Raw genomic sequence first — 20,338 nt, 5'->3', positions numbered from 1 at the left:
CACCCAGGGGCGGATTTAGAAAATTTGTTCAATGGGGGCAAAAATATAGTAAAAAACTATCAAATACTAAATTATAAAAGACATAAAATTGTCATGTAAAAACTTTAAAACATCTTACAAAACCACTCAGACGCTCATTTAACAATTGAAACCTTTTTACCACATTTTCATTTGTGACAGATTCAAATAATTAAAAACCAAAAAAACATGTTATTAATTAAAAATTTAGAAAATTTTGAATTTATAGACTTATATTTTAAAATTTATTAATTTTAAATTTTTGAATTATGTAACAAACTTCCATAAAAGCTTAACCATAGAATAAACATATAAACAATTATCACTGCAAAAACTAATATAGTCATGTATAACATAAAAACCTATATAATGTTTTCCAGGAAACATAGTTATAAGCTTGAACTGATTAAATAAAATTAACTGACTAAAAAATAATGCTTATATAATAGAAACAATTGTAAAAAAAGCAGGAAAATAAACTCACAAATTGATATTTGTTGATTTGTTGATTTGTTGTCACACAAAGAAACCAAAGGAATAAAGAAGAAGAAAATAACAAAAAATTAGGTTTAGATTAGTAAGTCTTTAATTTATATATTAATATATATTTTTTTTGGTACATGGATTAATGGGCTTTCCAAGAAAAAGGATGAAAAGTAGTTTTTTTTTGTGGGGACAGATTTTGTTTTCTAATAATTTTTTAATAATTTTTTTTTTTTTTCTGGTGGCATCTGCCCCCACCACCTTGGCTGTGGGTCCACCCCTGAGAGCACCTCCAATGGTAAGCATCTTTGGAGAGTGTTAATCATTTTTTTTTATTAATTTTTTAAAAATGGTGCTTATGTGTTGCTTAGGGCATCATTATCAAGAGAGCTGAGAGGATATGGCTTAGAAACAGTAAATTAATATATTAATAGGAGAAGTTGGAGAATAATAAAAGAAGATCCACTCAGTACTTGCCACATCATCTAACATCCCAACCAAAAAGATGTTAACCAAGACCCGACTTCTACATTTTATGTTACTGTTTTATTATTTTGTTGTTATTTTAATACTTTAAAATCTGAAAGAATATCCCGTTAATGATAGCCTTATAATCACAACTTAAGATAGAGTGCTTACAACATTATTTTGTTTTATATTATAATCATTACATATAATGATAGACAATGCGTTAAACATACATTATGCACCTCCAATCATGAATGCACAGCTTTACTTAAAAACAACTTTATGAAGTACCGTTTCCCTCTTTTTTTGGGTAAGAAGACCATATCATGCTACATGTGTGTGACAGCAGAGGCCAAAACGTGTGCATGTGCACATTCGTTATTTCCTCTCAAGTCATTATTATCATATCAAACAGCAAAACCACAAATCCAATTAATAACAAACACAACATTAAATTGACTTCTTTTGATTTGGCTGATCTCTAATTCGTGTTCCTCACTTCTCTTCAACTTCTTCAATCACCTCACACATCAGTCTTTGTCTAGCCTTTTTCGCCTGCACCACGTGTCATTCACATTAATTAATACTAGTTAAAACCTACGAAACAAGGTTAGGACACCTGCACTCTCTAACTTTATTACTAACCTCTTGTTCCCAGTTGGTGAGGACGACGATAACACCGAGCAAAAAAGCTTGAACAAAGGACCCAACTGTGATCCCAATCCAGAGTCCTCTTCCTCTCATTTTAAATACAAAAGCTAATATGATGGAAGTTGGTATTCCACAGAGATAATATGCTGCTAGGTTTACATATGCCCCTATGTCTTGCCTCCCTGATCCTCTAGCCACACCTGCACTTTCAATCCCTCTTAGTTAATCACATTATTTGATCCTTAAATTCGTCTCTTAGTAACTTTTAACATTATAGAAAGAGATTCTAACCTGAAAGCACTGCGCGAACGGCATCAAATATGACCGACAAAGCAATCAACGGAGCCATTGAGCTTACATAATCCACAACTTCGGTTTCAGAGCTGAATATGTAACCAAATACGTTTCTTGTACCATAAACAGTTGAGCTCACCATTACTGATTCTACACATGTAATAACCATCACTGTGTACACAGCTATTCGAGCTTGTTTCGGATTGCCAGCTCCTAATTCATTTGCAACTCTTGTACTGCAATAACAACAACAACAAGAAGAGAGGTTTATGGTAGATACTAACTAGATAGAGCTCTCATTTTGAAAATCTTGTAGTGCAACAACAAGAACCTTGCTGCTGCGCCTAGGCTCTCTACTGTTTGGTACAGGACGGCCATTGTTGATAGACTGTTAAAATAAAGTAGAAAGCAAGTGAGTTGTATATATATGAGAATAGTCCGTTCCAAAAGCAAGTTCCTTAGAAGGTAAAAGGAACATACCAGACTGAGAGAACAGAGGCTTCTAGCTTCGGATTTGGTAAAAGACCAGAGAGTAAGACAAGAAATTCGAATGACCACCATTCGATGCTAATCCAACACCAAAGAGATTGAAGTCAACAACTCTGTGACTAAACCAAAAGAGTCATCAAGAGAAATTTATATTACCAAATCATAGCGGCAGATGGGATTCCAAACCGGAAGAACTCTCCCATTCCTTTAAACAGACTCATGGTGATGGGTGCGCGGTTCTTGCTGCAGTTGGAAGAAAACGTCATATACAATCCAAGAACAGTCACGTTTAACCAGTAAGAAACACTGATCGAGATAGCTGCACCAAGGTTCCCAAGCCCAAACTTAAATACTAAGCTCCAGCAGAGGACAACGTGGCAACAGAGAGCAGAGACTGAGCTCATAATCAAAGGAAAAATCAGACTCTGTGTTTGGAAAAAACGAATAAGCGGCTGCAAAGTAGCGTAAGCAAAGAGCGCGGGTATGAGCCAAGTTGCAAACTTTCCTGCTTCTTGAGAAACCAGAGGATCTTGTCCAGTAAAGGCGAGTATATCACCCATGTAACTCCAGAGCACAGACAAAGGAATAGAAACAAGAAGCAAAGAGAAAATCCCTGTGTAAGTATGAACTCCAAGCTTTTCGAATTGTTTAGCTCCATGAGCTTGACCACATAAAGTCTCCAACGCACTAGCCAATCCAAACTGTGTGGTCACATACAACAATCAAAATTTATAACCTTGAAACTTAAAGGAAAGAGAGGGAGATCAAGAAAGAGACATACAACGACGCTGAAACCGGTGACGCTGCAGAAAGAAATGGCAATAGCGGTGCTAGAGAGGAAAAGCTCACCAAGATGACCAACCATCATAATGGATATGACAAGAAGAGCGTACGTAGACAAGTTCACCGCAACCATGGGACCAGCGATGTAACCAAGCCTCTTCATCTCCCGCAAAAACACATCTTTCTTGTTAACATCTTCTCTGTGGCTCACCACGAGCAAACCCTCCTCCACCGAGCCCATTTCTTTGTGCTTCTTCCCTGAGATCTTTACCTCCTCTCTAGTCTCTTCTCTCAATCAATCCTATGCTTTTATACTAATAATAAAAGAAACAAGTATACCATATCTTTGAAAAGTAAACCATATATTTTTGTTGACTTCTCATTCCATAAAAGAATTGCACCTCGTGTTTCCTCACGTGCTCCTCTTTTTAAATACTACAGATCTTGGACATCTCACTTGGAATGCATTCTTTGCGATAAGAATGATACATATTCTGAAGTTCCTTAATTAATCAACTAAAGCCAACGTAAATTACAGTTTTCATAACTTTATGGTGACCGTATGGAGTGCACGTATAGTCTGAAATATTTGATTCGATTCGTTGGTATATGTTTATTGTTCAACGTTCATATGTACATATAAATTCAAAGCACATAAATATAATTTTAGTATATTGTTTTATGTGTGAAATGAGATCTACGCCTGCGGGTTTCGTCCCAACCAATTGATTTATTATTGGTGCACTAAATCAATAAGCAATGCCAGGTGGTCTTAGTAAAAAACGAGTACAAATTAACTTCAGCGTTGATCTTGTCAAGGCACTACTGCATAAAATAAAAAGTAAGCATGACGCTGCATTTACATAATAAGATAGAATTTGATAGAAAACTCTCCTAGCTCGTGTTTCATCACTCTTCTATCATTTTCAAAGATTTCGATGTAGTCGTATTTAACTTTGGTTCAACCACCTCACATTTTTGGTAGCCTTTAATATATATCAGTAATTACTAGTAACAACTTGTTTTTGTTTGTTGACCTAGAAGTGGTCTCGGTGGAGCTAGGCACAATAATTCTTAAACATTAGTCTGATTTTAATTTTTATAATATGAATAGTTAGCTGTGTTTCACCGTAAATGGCAATGGTGGTAGACTCACTGAGATGAACCAACCATCGTAGTAGATATGACCAGTGATGTAACCAAGTCTCTTCATCTCCATCAAAAGACCATCTTTCTTGCTCACCACAAGCAAGCCCTTCTCCACATAATCCATTCTTCTATGCGTCTTCACTGAGATCTTGAAATTTGATTCAGTGTTTGCGGTTAAACCACTTCATCCGCCGGTTGGTCTCCCAGTTCAAAACTGTGTACCAGACATATTTCTAATGAGCAAACCTTAGTTTTCTTTAAGTTTGCAGTTTGCACAATATCACGTGATTAATGTTTTTATCTTTCTTTTCATAAGGGAGAAGACCTTATTATGTACATGCATGTTCGTTCACATGACTATCACTGACAACAGCAATTCACTAGAAATATGGAATTAATAACAAGACAACATTTAATGGCTACACGATTGACGTCTCTTGGTTTAGCTGAATATCTCTTCATGTTCTTCACTGTCTTCATCTTTAAACCACTTACCCATCAGTCTCTCTCTGGCCTTTCTCATCTGGCCCATAACATTGACATAGATATCAATAAACCATCACTTTCACTTTCTCAAATCCAATTTTTCACTTTTTCTCCCAACAAGTGAAAAAAGTTATGGACATCACTCTCACTTTACTAACCTGTTGTTCCCAGTTGGTGAGGATGACGACAAGACCAAGCAAAAAAGCTTGTACAAAGGATCCAACTGTGATCCCAATCCAAAGTCCTCTTCCTTCCATTTTAAACCTAAAAGCTAATATCATGGCAGTTGGTATACCAAAGAGATAGTAAGCAGCTAGGTTTACATAAGCCCCAATATCTTGCCTCCCTGATCCTCTAGCCACACCTGCAGTTTCATTCCCCTTAGTCCCCTTCATTAACACAATACTAATCCTGTAATAAGTCCCTTCACGAATGTAACATTATAGAAAAAGAATCTAATCTAACCCGCAAGAACCGCGTGAAGGGCATCAAATATGACTGATAAAGCAACCAATGGAGCCATTGATCTTACATAAGCCACAACCTCTGTTTCAGAGCTGAATAGGTAACCGAATACGTCTCTTGTACCAAAAACTGTTGCACTCACCATTATTGATTCTACACATGTAATGACCATTACTGTGTACACAGCTACTCGTGCTTGTTTCGGATTGCCAGCTCCTAATTCGTTTGCAACTCTTGTACTGAAACAACAACAACAACAACAGATAGATGTTTTAGATATAGATAGCTCTCATTTTGCAAATCTTGGACTGCAACAACAAGAACCTTGCTGCTGCGCCGAGACTCTCTGCTATTTGGTACACAATGGCGGTGGTTGACATACTGTTGAACAAAGAAGAAAACACAACTGAGTTGTATATGATAATAGTCCATTCCAAAACTCTATATCTCATAAAAGGATCATACCAGACTGAGAGAATAGAGGCTTCTAGCTTCGGATTTGGTAAAATCCCAGAAAGCAGAATTAGAAATTCGAATGACCACCACTCAAGGCTAATTCAACAACAAAGAGATTCAAGTCAAGTCAAACGTCAACAACTCTGTGACTAAACCAAAAGAGTTATGAAGAGAATTGTTCATATTACCAAATCATAGAGGCAGATGGGATTCCAAACAGGAAAAACTCTTTCATTCCTTTAAAAACACTCATGGAGATAGTTGCACGGCTCTTGCTACAGCTGGAAGAAAACGTCATGTATAACCCAAGCACAGTCACGTTTAACCAGTAAGAAACACTGATCGAGATAGCTGCACCAAGGTTTCCAAGCCCAAACTTAAAGACTAAGCTCCAGCAGAGGACAACATGGACACATACAGCAGACATTGAGCTCATAATCATAGGCAAAATCAGACTCTGCGCTTGGAAAAACCGAATAAGCGGCTGCAAAGTAGCGTAAGCAAAGAGCGCGGGTATGAGCCAAGTTGCAAACTTTCCAGCTTCTTGAGAAACCAGAGGATCTTGTCCAGTAAGAGTGAGTACATCACCCATGTAACTCCATAGCACAGATAAAGGAATACACACAAGAAACAAAGAGAAGATCCCTGTGTAGGTATGGACCCCAAGCTTTTCGAATTGTTTAGCTCCATTAGCTTGACCACATAAAGTCTCCAAGGCACTAGCTAGTCCAAACTGTATATGATCACCACAAAATAACAATATATAATCTGTGATGCTTAAAAGGAAAGAGAGAGGGAGATCAAGAAAGAGACATACGATGATGCTGAAACCTGTGACGTTACAGAAAGAAATGGCAATGGCGGTGCTAGAGAGGAAAAGCTCACCAAGATGACCAACCATCATAATGGATATGACAAGAAGAACGTACATAGACGAGTTTATCGCAATCATGGGACCTGCTATGTAACCAAGCTTCTTCATCTCCATAAAAAACACATCTTTCTTGTTTACTTCTTCTCCACGACTCACCACGAGCAAGCCCTCCTCTGCCGAATCCATTTCTTTCTGCTTCTTCCTTGAGATCTCGAGATCTTTGAACTCTCTCTTCTCTGTATCAATCATATACTTTTTATACACGATTATATAGTATTTGAAAAATATAATCAGTGGAGTGTGGTAAAACATCTCAGTCAGTCTTGAAATATTAAAATGTAAAAGTCCTGAATCAGTCAAGGGGTTAGTAAGAAAGAGAACTACGCCTGCGGTTTTTGTCCCAATCAATTGGTCAGAACATAACCGAACTCGGTGTGGTTCTGATCGAAGTCATTTTGGTTCAGTTCAGTTTGGTAAGAAAGTTGTTGGTTCAAAAACTTTAGAAATTAAATTCGCTATATACAATAAATTCTAACTAATCGATTTTGGTATTGTCTGGTTTGGTCAATATATGCATAACTCTATAACCAATTTACCAAACCATCACTAGTCTCAATTTTATTATTCAAATTCGTCCACAGTGCCAAAAATATATACAGAGAGTGAGAAACAGAGGACCTCTCATATCACAACAAACATCACGAGAGGGCGAAGATGAATTTTACAAAGACGAAGCTCAACAAAAAGCCATCGTATCTTACGTAGTCAATGAGAGACCTTCTTCACGCGCCTCTAGCGACGTCAGACACTCCGAAATTAGTGGGCGCGTGAGGTCCAATCAGCTGAACCGCAGCGTTATCGTAAGCAAGAGCAGCTTCCTCGGCGGTGTTGAAAGTACCAAGCCAGAGACGGTCGCGGCGTCCTTTACGAGCACATCTGATCTCAGCCACCCATTTCCCCCACGGCCTCTGCCTCACTCCGCGAAACTTCTTCCTCTCCTTCGCCGCCGTGAGAAATTCCGACGGGATTCTGATTTTGAACCGTGTCTTGCAGACGTCGAGTGTATCGGCCGGGTCGATTACGATCTCCTTGACGAGACGTTTCCCACGGCGGCGAGTAGTTTGGGAACCACGCTTCTGCGTCTCTTCTTCTTCTTCGTCGCTTGAAGAATCGGTGGCTTCAGCGTCGGTGAATGAGATTCTGATGATACGCTTCATAATCTGAGAGAGTAGCTACTTAATTTGGGGAGAGTAGGGTTTCGTCTTCGTCTCCCATTAAAAGGAAAGCATTTGGGAGAGAGAGAGAGAGAGTCTCTCCCTCTGCTTTGGGAATTTGTGAAATTAATATTCCCACAGAATATGTTTTATTCTTTGGAATCTCCTTTTTGAATTTTTTCTGATGCCTTCATTTTTACTTTTTTTTTTTTAATATTAAAAACAATCCTTAATATAGTTTGTCCAAAAAATATATATATATCCATAATATGGGAATTTAATGAACAACGCCACGAAGATAAATATCGAGTTCAATAAATTGAGAATTATTATGACTTGTACATTTTTTTAATCAAGACAATTAATAAGAATCTAGAATTCTGAAAATAATACAATATTACAACCTGTTTTAGAAAGACAAAACACAAAAATTATATCCATTTGATGTCTTCAGTTTAGTTTTATATTTTTTTTGGCAGTCACTTCTTTTATAAAATTATAATATTTTTTTTATAAAAAATTGTTATTAGTTAGTTACATCGAAGAAAAAGAGAAGATAAATTTAGACATACTTCTTTGGTCGTTATGTCGAAGACAAATTTAGACTGCAAACAAAAGTGATTTGAAGAAAATTTTAATGCAATTTTTTTAACTACTTCCATATTGTTTTTTTTTTTTTTTTTCCTGATTGGGAATGGTTCAATAAAACAGGCCATTTTAGTTGGGCCGTATCCGTAATGGGCCTCACTTTTTCTTCGCCAACATTCATTCTTTTGCAGGGAATCGACGGTGAAGCAGGAAATTAGGAACAAGTTGAAACTTTAATCACACTGAAGTGAAAGTGCAGAAACATGAACAATGCTCTTGTCTTCCGTTTCAATCTCTATACATGTGGTATGGATGTGACTATGTAAAATCTATATTTATGAACTTGTACAGTTTCATTTTGTCACACATAAATCTTCTTGTTTAAATTTTAATGGACTTACTCTTCTTCCTCCTCGCTCTGCTCCTTCTAGTGGCCTCTCCGGTAGCTCTAACCAAGTCTTCTTCCACTGTTCCTGCCATCTTCACCTTTGGTGACTCCATTTTTGATGCCGGAAACAACCATTTCAACAAAAACTGCACCGCTCAGGCTGATTTTCCTCCTTACGGTTCTTCCTTCTTCCACCGTCCCACTGGGAGGTTCACCAACGGAAGAACGGTCGCCGACTTCATTTGTAACAAATCATCCCGAACTTGTTTTTGAAGGTTTCTTCTTTCGCAAGGCACCTAACCTTTTCTCTTTTGTTGACCCATTTAATTGCAGCGGAGTTTGTAGGACTTCCGTTACAGAAACCATTCTTGGAATTGCAGTATCAGATCTTGAACGTAACTTCAAGAAAACTCCCTGCAAATGGCATTAACTTTGCTAGTGCTGGTAGTGGTCTCTTGTTTGATACAAACAACTACATGGTAAATATCTAGCTTTTACCGAACTTTTGGTTTCTTGTGAATCACTCGTTAGTTACACTACACATATGATATGTAGGGCGTAACACCGATCCAAATCCAGCTTCAGCAATTTCAGACACTGGTACAGCAAAACCATATCGATAAATCTATAATCCAAGAGTCTCTCTTCTTGTTGGAGTCTGGTTCCAACGACATCTTCAATTACTTCCTACCATTCCTAAATCATACACTTTCTCCAGACGCCTATGTAAACTCAATGTTAGACCAAGTGAACAAAACGATTGATCAGATCTACAAACTAGGCGCACGCCGCATCGCTTTCTTCTCCTTAGGTCCGGTGGGATGTGTCCCAGCAAGAGCCATGCTTCCTAATGCACCAACTAATAAATGCTTCGGTAAGATGAATGTTATGGCCAAGATGTATAATACAAGACTTGAAGATATAGTGAACATAATCCCTACTAAGTACCCTGGAGTCATTGCGGTGTTTGGAGCTGTGTATGGTATCACTCACAGATTCCAAACCTACCCTGCTCGTTACGGTAAACAATCTTATTAATTAAGTTCTTTCTTTGAGACTTTTCAATTCGAAAGCTAAATCATGTTTTTGGGTAAAGGTTTTTCGGATGTGTCAAACGCTTGTTGTGGGAACGGGACACTGGGTGGATTGGTGCAGTGTGGAAGAGAAGGATACAATATTTGCAATAACCCAAATGAGTTTTTGTTTTGGGATTTTTATCATCCCACCGAACGCACTTACCATCTCATGTCAAAGGCTTTGTGGAATGGAAACAAAAACCAGATCAGACCGTTTAATCTCATGGCACTTGCTACCAACAACATCACATTTTAAAACTTCTTTCTGCATGTAATGGATCAAAAACTCCAAATCATTCTGAAAACAAGAGCCAGAAAGTGAAACTTCGCTCCACCTCTAGTCTCTTCCTCTTCTTCTAATGTAACATAAACGCTACAAAACGTTTTTATTGTTCTTTTTCATATTTTTATGAAATACAATATATCTGATTCTATCTATCTATATACCTATTTACTATACGCATTCTACAGAAATCTTAGTATTGGCATCTGAGTGATGATTATCCAAGCCATTACCAAAGCTACCGTCTTTTTTTTGAGGGTGTGGATCCGCAAACACTTCCTCCCTTTGGGGGCGGTTTGCATAGAATATCCACAGCACCAGACATAGTAACACTCCCACGGATATTAGTCCAAGTCCTGCATTCACAATCCTCAGATTACGCTCCAATGGTTGACAGTAATCTGAGGTAATACTCATAAATGTTTCCCTAACAAAGTTGCAATCTTGGAAGCTAAGCAATGGAGGCGTGTAATGCTCGAGTGCGTAGCTCTCATTTACAGCTGCTACCAACTGTCCAAAAGCAGCAGGCGTTATTCTCCCCACAGTGGTGCAGATTCCGGATTCTGTAACCTCACATATGTAATTCTCCCAGACCTGACAAAAAATGTTCATTCAGACATGTCTTCGACTTGGTGGTGTTTTGTTCAAGATATAAAAAGATAGGTGAGTTGGATAGGTACCGATGATGCATTTTCTATCGACAATTCCCAAGGCGAGCACTGGCGATCTACCATGTTTGCATCAAATGGGATGCACAAAGGAGGCATCGGAGGTCCAGACTGATTGTAATAATGGTCTTGACCTGGAGATGGGTTTGTATTGGCAACGGCATAGACAAAGGTGTTTACAACAGTGACGATGCTGTTGATGACAACTTTACTCTGTGCAAGAGTCTGGTTTGTTGTTTGCTGATCAACGCATGGGAGGATGCTGCTGAGAGCTGTTTCTGCGTGAGGATGATCAACCCATTCCTTCATGGCTACACACGTATCTGAAATTGCACTGGACACCAATACAATGACATTTTGTTAACTACATTTGCGAGTCTACTTAATAAGGCAAGGGAAAACAAGCAATTGAACAGAAAAATCTTACTTGTTTAGGATCAGAAAAACTCCACAGAGAACAAATGTCACAGCCACCAGTATCCACCCACTCACCACGAATCTATCATCACATACATCCTCATCAGTCAGAATTTTGTATATCTTAAACCACCAGAAATTAAAGAAATTGAAGATGTTGGAGTTTAAAGGTCTCACATATGAACAACGTGTTGGTGGCGGAGGACAGAGAGCACTGTAATAATGCAAATAACAGATAAAAGTTAAAGTCAAGTGGATGTCACAGCTATTCTAACGGAAATATCAAAGAACCATATAAACATCAACTGGACTTACATAGACCTAGAAAAGAAAGGATGAGCATCACAGTAGCGACCGTGATCAAAGCTGATCGCCTGGAATTGTAAATATACAAAGTTAGTATTAAGACAGTTTGCCTTGTTAATCATAAATTGGCACCATTCAGCTCCACAGTACAATACAGAGAAACTTACACAGCATAGAAAACTCTCTTTATCTTAGCAGCATTATCTGTTGTTTTCTCTTCCAGTGTAACTGCTGCAGTGTTCAGATTGACATTTAACTTGTCAATTTCATCCATAACATTTGACGGGATGGAAATCGCTGTCACGTTGATTGTTTTTGCAAGTGACAGATATTGAGTCACATTGTGGAGGATCTCCACGGTGTAGTCTGACTGGTTTACCACATACTTAAGAGTATGCATAGCTTCAGTATGAAACTTATCCTGTCCAACAGATAAAAGAATACATCCAATCCTGCAAAAATACCAGTACAATCTTAGGAACAACAAAAAACAAACGAACGGAGAACCAAAAACGAATAGAGGAGTTGAGATTATTACGCTGCGACACAAGTAAACAGTATCAACAAAATGAAACAGATTCTGCGCGAATCGAATGATGATCCCTTGGCTTTAACACATACTCTCCATTTGAAACAATGATACACAACAAGAAGAGAGCCAAAAGACAAGAGCCAGATAGCAGCTAGAATGAAACCAGGAGCACCTGTAAATCCAACAGACTGCAAACAGATGGCCATTAGAACTGAAACAAATTGGAGATGATGACAAAGAAGAAGAAGAAGAAGAAGAGACTTACAGCCCAATAGTGATTATTAGTGATGTTCCAGCCGCCAAGGTAAGGCTTAAAAGCTCTAAGGATGTCAGGTCTCTTGGTTCTATGAGCTGCTAAGAGAAGGTAATCAGAGGCATCATCAGCTGATGAAGGTCCTGGTGCTAATGAGATTCCACCTTTCCATGTTGATCCGAAATTAGGTGAACCTGAAGTTTTTGTAGCAAAAGCAAATTCCCCAAATCAGAACTCCACCCCCCAAATAAAAATCACAATTCTAAACTTGCTTAAGATAGCGCCAAAAGAGTAGTACTACTATAAGAAGCCACTAATTTCGGAATTTAGCAAATCGTGAACAGAAGAAGTATTCACATATTTGTCATTCTGGAACAGCGATGAATATTGTAGATACGCAAAAAACACAAATCATAGCAAACGTGAAAAAATCGCATCAGCGTGCAATCGAAAAAAAAAACAAAAAAAAAAAAAAATACAGAGGAAGAGAAGGAGAAACCTAATATGAGTTTGAGAGGATCCTGTGAGGCGGTGGCGAATGAATCAACGGAAACGAGAGAAACAAAAACGACGACGGAGAGGAATAAAGAGTTGGTCATCATCTTCTTATTGTTTCCTCAGTAACTAGGAAGAAGCTGGTACGTCGATGAAACGAGTCCGTTCGAGGCATGAGAGAGAGATAGAGGAAACTTAATCAGATCGGAGAGGCCGCCATTGTTGTTGAAGAAGAAGAAGAAGCTCCGAGAACGCGGGTGAGGGGAGAGAGATTTTATCACCCGCGGTTACGCTCTCTCTCTCTCTCTCTCTTCTCACGCTTTAAGCTGATTTTTTCTGCCCTTTAATGAGAGAAAGTGAAAAAAGGAGAAGAAGAGTGCTTTATTAGGCGCACCTTTACTCTCTCTTTTGTCCTTTACCACTTTTCTTGTTTTCACACTAAATATTTATACGCTTTTCACACGCACTCTCTTAATCCCTTAATTGTTTGATAATTTAAGTCAATTATTTTATGGATTTGGTTGTATAACTATAACAAACTTTGGCTTAATTACGGACTTGTTTAGGTACTAATTTGGTAGCATGTTTGGGTTTATTTATATATAAGTGATTGAGAATATCAGATTTTTTAAATGGTGAAATTAAAGTAGGATAGATATCTCAGATTTGGTTATTAGTCTGTTAATGGCATGGTTGTTTAGATACTAAAAAAAAAAAGGGGGAGATTGAATTAAATTTTGGTGGTGTCTACTGACATGACTCGATGGATCTAAAACGTAACGTGGTGGTGGCGTCCCTCCGTCTCGGTGTCTCTAGTGGCGGTTTCTTCTGTAGCCACGTGTGACCTTTTAATCGGGACGGTTCATTGATTGAACCATTATTGTAAACTCATGTGTGTTTTGTTTTTGACTCATGGACTCTCTTTGAGTGTTAATTGTTTTGTTTGTCGGGGATTTGTAATTAATTCATAATCATCATCATGCATTGTTTTTGTGTCCATACATACATTTCATCTGAAATTACCTAATTTTTAGTTGCCATTAACATTCATACAATATCTTTGAATGCATGTTTTAGAAGAAACGGACTAAAACTCAAGGAACTATACCATTTTATTTGTTTTTTTTTTTTTTCAGCGAAAAACTTTATTGATTAAGAATTAATAATGTCAGCATACAATTGATTCTACCATTTTATTTGTTTAAACACCTAATTTATGTTAATATATACATAGTTTACAATTAGTTCATTGCAATTCTTGTATTTCTTTTTGTTCTTTTTTTTGGGTTCTCAAATAAAAAAAAATGGTAAAATCTATAAATTAATTTGGCCACTTCAACTATCGTAACCATTTAAACTTAATACATATATTATTTGGATACATATATTATCCATAAAAGGGTAACTGATAATTTGGGATAGTGTTTCCCATGACATGGATTGCGTTTCACATGAGTAGTATATTGCTATTGTAGGTTGCCTTGAATAGTTACGTGAGGGAGAGAATTTTCATACATACTTTCTTCTTCCCGAAGTAATTTGCACGAAAAAAAAGTCATTTTTGGTGACTTTGGTATTGTTAAATAATAGTAATATTGCTTTCGGTTTCGGAGCATGGCTTTACGACTTTTGAATTCTACTACACCATAACTTGCGGTTAGGGTTATGGCATCTCTTGACTTTTTTAGACTCTTCCTATTGACTCTCCCAAAAATATTTTCTAGATAGTGACACAAATCAGAACTTTATTTCTTTTGTTTTCTTTTGACGTCTCACGTCGGCAATTCAACTATTAATAAAGTGTTCACTCTTATTATATTTCTTTCATCAAAACTATTTTAGGATATTTTAAGAACTAACAAAGAGCTATATTACAAAAAAGCTGATTATTTAGTGTTGTTGTATGGGTGGGGTTTGGTATTTTGACGTACGTCTCTACTTTTATCTTTAACTATACAAACAAAACAAGTGTGTATATCTTATATATGGAAAGTTATCTTTTTAAAAACACTAAAGTAAGATCCTAAATTAATTTTGTTATTGGTTTGGTTGTGATTCATATCAGCATGCCATTGGAGTTGGTTGTTTGGTAGAAGTCAAGATGGTTTCATATGCGTAAGAGGAAGCATGTGAGAGGATCATGTGACCCAAAGAAATGTGTGAATCCTTTCTTTTACAATTAAGGGTATGCAACTTTCTTGCTTTATGACAAAATAAACCCATAACGTGGTATTTATTCTTCACATTGAAAAGTGTATTTCTCAATTTTCTTTTCTTATCTTTGTGTCTACCTACACGAATATGAATGAATATCTAGGGTTTTTGTTTACTATATTAGTTTCTTCTATTACATATTACATTGTTCCACAATGACATATGAACTAGCTTTCTTAAAATCTTCAGTAAATATTACACGAAATCCACTATATACGCAAAGGAACCCAAAAAAAAAAAAACTTTGAGCAAAATCTGACTTTGTTGACGAGATCTGGCTGCCGACATTGTTGTCAAATTGTATATTCGTTGAAACTTGAAATTCATTTTCATAACCAAAAGCCCATTATTCTATGACAGAAGGCCCATTATAACTAACTTCTTCATTTGTAAGAGTTCTGGGCTTTTTTCTGTAGAATGAAAAAGTTTCGAGGCAATTTGGTCAAATATCATAAGGTCCGGGGAGATGTTGTACTCCACAAAAAGTCAAAGTTCTACAGAAAAAATAAGTCAAAATTTCTAAGCCAATAGGAGAAAAGGGTTTACAGAACCAGAGAGAATCCATCCCCTCTTTAATCCAAAATCCAAAATCAAACCATAAACCCTAACTATTTTGAAAATGACTCTTTTATCCAAACCTATCCCTGACGGTTACACCGAATTTCCCGGCGACGATCAATGTAGTCGCCATTCCGAGAAACATCCCATGCTCCACCACTCCGGGAAACCTCAGTATCGCCTTACTCGCCGCCTCTAAATCTCCCATGTCTCTCTCCAGATACAAATCCACCACGTAATTCCCATTATCCGTAACAGCCGGCGCCGCATCTCCGCCGTTGGATCCAATCTTCATCCTGAGCTTCGCTTTACATCCAGCTTCTCTGAAAAGCTCCTCCAGTTTCCCCCGTGTGAAATCGCAGCAGAACGGAACAACCTCCACCGGTACGGCGAGTCCGCTTCCTCCGACATACTTCACGAGCTTCGATTCGTCAACAATCACAACGAACTTTTTAGATGCTCCTTCAATCATCTTCTCTCTCAGCAACGAGCCGCCGCGTCCTTTCACCAGATTGAGAGCCGGATCGACTTCGTCAGCGCCGTCGATTGATAGATCTACGACTGGGTGCGAATCCAGATCGGACAACGGTATCCCAAGTGAAACCGCTTGCTCATGCGTTGTGGTTGAAGTAGGGATTCCGATGATATCCTTGAGTTTTCCTTCACGGAGAAGCTCGCTGATACGAGCCACAGCGTGTTTCGCGGTGGAGCCAGTGCCGAGACCAATGACCATTCCAGATTCGACGAATTCGACAGCCTTATAGGCGGCGATTCTCTTGAGTTCTTCTTGGGTGAGGTTAGAGAGAAGAGGCGTTGAGTTAACGACGGCGGGTTCCTCAGTGGCCATGGCTAGGGGATCGAACGCTGAACCCATTTGTACACGACTTGGTTTGTGAATTTTTGAATGCACAAATGTATGAGAGACTCTTATAAAGACTTCAAAACTTATTAGAATCGTATTCGTATTCGTATTCGTATTCGTATTCGTATTCGACGCTTCTTATTAGAGAGTATTTAAAAAAGGATAAGGCTAAATTTCTGAATTGTATTTGAAAATTTTACACATGGTATAATTTTAGACCATGAGACTCGTGTTGTTACCCAATCAGAGGCATAATTTTTTTTTATCTTGCAAAAAAAACTTACTCTCATATGTAATCGGATCTTGATAAAAATAATACAGCTACTAATAAATGGATTCACAATCCAAGAAAATAACACGTTTTCCAATAAGGTGAACGCATATTCCAATCCCACCATGAGCATCTCTCATGAAAGCAGCCTTTCTCCACCATTGGATATCATGACGGTCCGTATCTTTTTATTTCTTTGGTTTGAAATGTCACAGTTCCGTGTTTACATATCTCTCATTTAAAAGACTAAAACCATGTGAATACGATGATCCTTTTTGATTAAAAGATTATTAACGCCAGGAATTAAGATTATGCAACTGCATCGTTCATGCCATTTTTGGCGTACAAAACTTCTCAAACATTGAATTGATCAAACACAATTATAAAAAGAGTTTTTCCAAGTTGGTCTATTTATTCACCAACACACAAAATTGAAAATGAGATTCAATGTATTTGATAATATCACATTCTTTACAAGCAAGTTTTGGATTTTGTCTTTTTTTTTTTTTTTTTAATTACTTAGATTGGTGGCATACCTTGGACAGTTTTATCAACCGTGAGTTTGAAGAAGATGACAATGTACAACGTAAGAGACAACAGTGCGAAGATGTGCTGCCAGAATAGAACCGCCGAGGCTTCTCTAACCGCATAACCCCTTAGACTCGCGATGGCTCCAAGTAAAATGGCACTTGGAGTCGAATACTGCAGAAGAAGTACAAACTTGAACATTGGATCTGCTGTGGATATGAGGCCAAATTTATCAGCTGACAGCACAATCCCTATTCCAACTAGAGGAAGTACCAGGAGTCTTGCAACAGTTATCCCGATCGTAGTGCGTAACCCAAGAGTTGATTCATTTGGTCCTTCTGAGAGCATACCACCTAGTACAAGCATCACAGAAGGAACCATCGCGCTCCCCATTATATTCAAACTATCTGTGATGAAAGAAAGTGGAGCATCGTACCCAAAGACTATATTTTTCAGCTGAGGCACTGATCCGATAATGATTGCTAACAGAGATGCGATTGTTGGAGGTTGGAGTATGTGTTTCACTGGTGTCTGTTCAGCCACAACTCTTATTCTCCTCATTACTCTTGGCTCAGCTAAGCACTGAAGAGACCTCGGGCTCGGACTCTCGTCTCCCACGAGATCTACTTCAGGCAAAGAAGCCTGGGAGACACTAGATATGCTGTTGAAGACCCTGGCAATGAAAGGGGTCTTACAGTGTTCTGTCTCTTTATCCTCGATCCCTGGCCATTCAGCTTCCACTAAAAGAGGCCTACTAATATCATGATTCTCCACCTGGATCTCCTCTATCTCAACTCCTTCATCCTCAACAACTTCATAATACTCCAAAGGCGGCTCCATCATGTGATACACAACAGTATACACAAGAATCACAGCTACCCATTGCGCAAACGAGACATATGAAACCCCTCTCGAGTGGCAACTCGGTCCAAAAGGGTTGCTCTTTGTGTGACACACGGAGCTAACAATAGCTAACAGGAGATTCCCAGTATTTCCAAAAGCAGTCATAACAATAGTAAATCTAGTGAACTCTGGAGGAGGTCGACATATGAGGACAACCACGTAACCTATCAATGACCCTATGACCGCGCTGAGTAGCACATTGACCGGTATAAACCACCAACGAACAATGTTATCCAAGGTGATGCTTTCTCCAAGCTCAGTGAAGATCAAACAAGGCAAGAACAAAGCAAACACAAGCTTGCTCAATAGCCTAAACGTGGCTCTAGGGACTAATTGAGTCTTGGGATGAGCAAGAAGCAGACCTATTAAGGTTAAACAGATAAGCTTCATCAAAGGCACAACACCACTGAGTATATCCACTACCCTAGAATTAACATTTCCCCCGGATAATCCTGACATCTTGATCTCACTGTGAAGTCAACGATTGAAATAAACAAACACAGAAGAAGATGACCAAACTGGGGATTAAACTAAAACAAATAAAATGTTGAGAAATGACGAATCTGAATCAAGAAATAGAAGCAGACCACAAAATTGATTACACCACAATCAAAGAAGATGGTTTGGAAGGGTTAAATCCTATAAGAGAATAACACATGGACCTGGAGCTTCACATGGAACATATCATTGAGGAAGAAGACAAGACTGCGAGAACAGATGCACAATCCACGCTTTAAAAATTGATTGCAATAATTTCGTTTCTTGAACTTTCTCTTGATTTGAAAATTTTATATTTACTACATCAAGAAGATGAAGATAATCTGTGGTTGAGATAACGAGTCTTTCAGTCAAAGATTGGTCATTGGGCTAGCGACAACACACGACAAAAAAAATGAAGCCCAATACAGAAAAGTATTGTTAACAAAATTTTATATTGGCTAATGGTACCTATTGGATTTGCAAGTTCTAAGAATACACATTCATCACTCTATCTAGACATGTTTTTCTTTTTACGTTTCTGTAGATTTTCATTGCATGTAGAACATTGAATTAATTTATAACTTTATTAATTTCTACAGAAATGGCATCAGCTTGTAAATTTTCATTACAGTTAACAAAAGAAGGAAAAGAAGATTAATTTCTAATTTTATTTTCAGGCAACAAGATATAAGTTTTCCTGGAAAAAATTTCATAATCACTATATCACTGCTCTACATAGCAAAAGTTATGAAGAGCAGAGCAACGCGTCACTATCGTCTTTGATGTTATAGTATCAGAGCTTTGGATGGACTTCAAGGTCCAATTTACAGTAGAAGTGGCTGCATCTTCCGCCCAGAACCAAGACCAAGTCAATCCATTTCTTAAGGAAAAAGCAAAAGCTATGATGAAGAAAGATGACTCCCAATATAATGTCAAGCCTTTCTCCGCCAAAAAAAATGTTACTTAATGCTCTGGGAGCAAGTTGCAACACATCCTAGCATATATACCAGAGGAGAGTTAGCTAACCTCAGGAAAGCTGCTATGGTAGTTACTTTGGCTACAATCTGATATCTATCGTAAATAGTTTGATGTGGATCTTTGGAAACACTATCCAAGCGACAACAATAAGAACAAAAAGTCCAGAAGAAACACTTAGGGAGGTCGTGGAAGTATCAAAAGAAAAGATTTTTCAGATTCGTGGCACATGAAGCTGATGGCGTGCATGCAGCAAAAAAACCTCTTATTGGCCTAGCAAGACTCTAGCGGCCAACTCCATGTACCGAATCTGTCAAACCTGCACAATTACTAATCAATAGGCTACGGAAAAGGGGAAGCTATGTTTAAAAATCTGTCAAACGAATCCTCCGATGATGTTCCCCTCAATCTATCGCCATTCGCCATCATCGCCCTAGATTTTAGTTTTTAAATCTCCATAACAAGACCTAACAGTGTGTAAACTCGGATGTTTGAAATTAGGTCAGAGATGAAATATATAAAATAAAAAGGCAAGAGAGAGTGAGTAGTACTGTAGTAGGCTTACGTACTTCGATCGATGTCTACCGTAGATGGATCGTCGGCTTCAATCTTCATCATCATGAGTCTCTAGACCGGTGACCAATCACTTGTCATGAGAGACCTTAACGGAGCTTAGCTTGTTCGAGACTCGAGAGAGAGAGATAACAAAAG

At 38.0% G+C, this 20,338-nt stretch overlaps 7 protein-coding genes across 7 annotated transcripts; 1 reads left to right on the top strand and 6 right to left on the bottom strand.

Annotated features, from left to right (window-relative positions):
* Positions 1-1,128: 1,128 nt before the first annotated feature.
* Positions 1,129-3,469, bottom strand: LOC17896607 (protein DETOXIFICATION 14). The gene is made up of 7 exons (XM_006302117.2): positions 3,185-3,469; positions 2,560-3,104; positions 2,395-2,481; positions 2,246-2,302; positions 1,912-2,150; positions 1,615-1,820; positions 1,129-1,524 (listed from the first exon to the last, which is right to left on the bottom strand). The coding sequence occupies exons 1-7, from the start codon at positions 3,425-3,427 to the stop codon at positions 1,465-1,467; spliced, it is 1,437 nt and encodes a 478-aa protein (XP_006302179.2). The 5' UTR covers positions 3,428-3,469; the 3' UTR covers positions 1,129-1,464.
* A 1,151-nt stretch (positions 3,470-4,620) lies between these two features.
* Positions 4,621-6,842, bottom strand: LOC17895778 (protein DETOXIFICATION 14). Its single transcript, XM_006301183.2, has 7 exons — positions 6,560-6,842; positions 5,931-6,475; positions 5,752-5,838; positions 5,611-5,667; positions 5,287-5,525; positions 4,980-5,185; positions 4,621-4,858 (listed from the first exon to the last, which is right to left on the bottom strand). Exons 1-7 carry the CDS (start codon positions 6,800-6,802, stop codon positions 4,778-4,780), a joined length of 1,458 nt encoding a protein of 485 aa, XP_006301245.1. The 5' UTR covers positions 6,803-6,842; the 3' UTR covers positions 4,621-4,777.
* Positions 6,843-7,200: 358 nt separating this feature from the next.
* Positions 7,201-7,956, bottom strand: LOC17896210 (ethylene-responsive transcription factor ERF070). The gene has a single exon (XM_006300504.2). It carries the CDS (start codon positions 7,831-7,833, stop codon positions 7,399-7,401), a length of 435 nt encoding a protein of 144 aa, XP_006300566.1. The 5' UTR covers positions 7,834-7,956; the 3' UTR covers positions 7,201-7,398.
* An 838-nt stretch (positions 7,957-8,794) lies between these two features.
* Positions 8,795-10,318, top strand: LOC17895681 (GDSL esterase/lipase 6). Its single transcript, XM_006300291.2, has 4 exons — positions 8,795-9,050; positions 9,140-9,285; positions 9,362-9,827; positions 9,903-10,318. Exons 1-4 carry the CDS (start codon positions 8,810-8,812, stop codon positions 10,136-10,138), a joined length of 1,089 nt encoding a protein of 362 aa, XP_006300353.1. The 5' UTR covers positions 8,795-8,809; the 3' UTR covers positions 10,139-10,318.
* LOC17894468 lies at positions 10,179-13,176 on the bottom strand. Its single transcript, XM_006302034.2, has 9 exons — positions 12,841-13,176; positions 12,354-12,535; positions 12,095-12,276; positions 11,724-12,008; positions 11,566-11,624; positions 11,428-11,464; positions 11,261-11,332; positions 10,846-11,167; positions 10,179-10,759 (listed from the first exon to the last, which is right to left on the bottom strand). Exons 1-9 carry the CDS (start codon positions 12,941-12,943, stop codon positions 10,337-10,339), a joined length of 1,665 nt encoding a protein of 554 aa, XP_006302096.1. The 5' UTR covers positions 12,944-13,176; the 3' UTR covers positions 10,179-10,336.
* Positions 13,177-15,497: 2,321 nt separating this feature from the next.
* LOC17894212 (probable ribose-5-phosphate isomerase 1) lies at positions 15,498-16,539 on the bottom strand. The gene has a single exon (XM_006302532.2). The coding sequence runs from the start codon at positions 16,480-16,482 to the stop codon at positions 15,679-15,681; it is 804 nt and encodes a 267-aa protein (XP_006302594.2). The 5' UTR covers positions 16,483-16,539; the 3' UTR covers positions 15,498-15,678.
* Positions 16,540-17,050: 511 nt separating this feature from the next.
* Positions 17,051-18,952, bottom strand: LOC17895576 (protein PIN-LIKES 2). Its single transcript, XM_006300409.2, has 2 exons — positions 18,760-18,952; positions 17,051-18,641 (listed from the first exon to the last, which is right to left on the bottom strand). Exon 2 carries the CDS (start codon positions 18,629-18,631, stop codon positions 17,261-17,263), a length of 1,371 nt encoding a protein of 456 aa, XP_006300471.1. The 5' UTR covers positions 18,632-18,641; positions 18,760-18,952; the 3' UTR covers positions 17,051-17,260.
* Positions 18,953-20,338: the final 1,386 nt, after the last annotated feature.

This window comes from Capsella rubella, unplaced genomic scaffold, assembly GCF_000375325.1.
Source record: "Capsella rubella cultivar Monte Gargano unplaced genomic scaffold, Caprub1_0 scaffold_2, whole genome shotgun sequence".
In the NCBI taxonomy this organism is placed as follows: Eukaryota; Viridiplantae; Streptophyta; class Magnoliopsida; order Brassicales; family Brassicaceae; genus Capsella; species Capsella rubella.
Note: the sequence above shows the minus strand (reverse complement) of the source record. Positions and strands in the feature narration are given on the sequence as shown.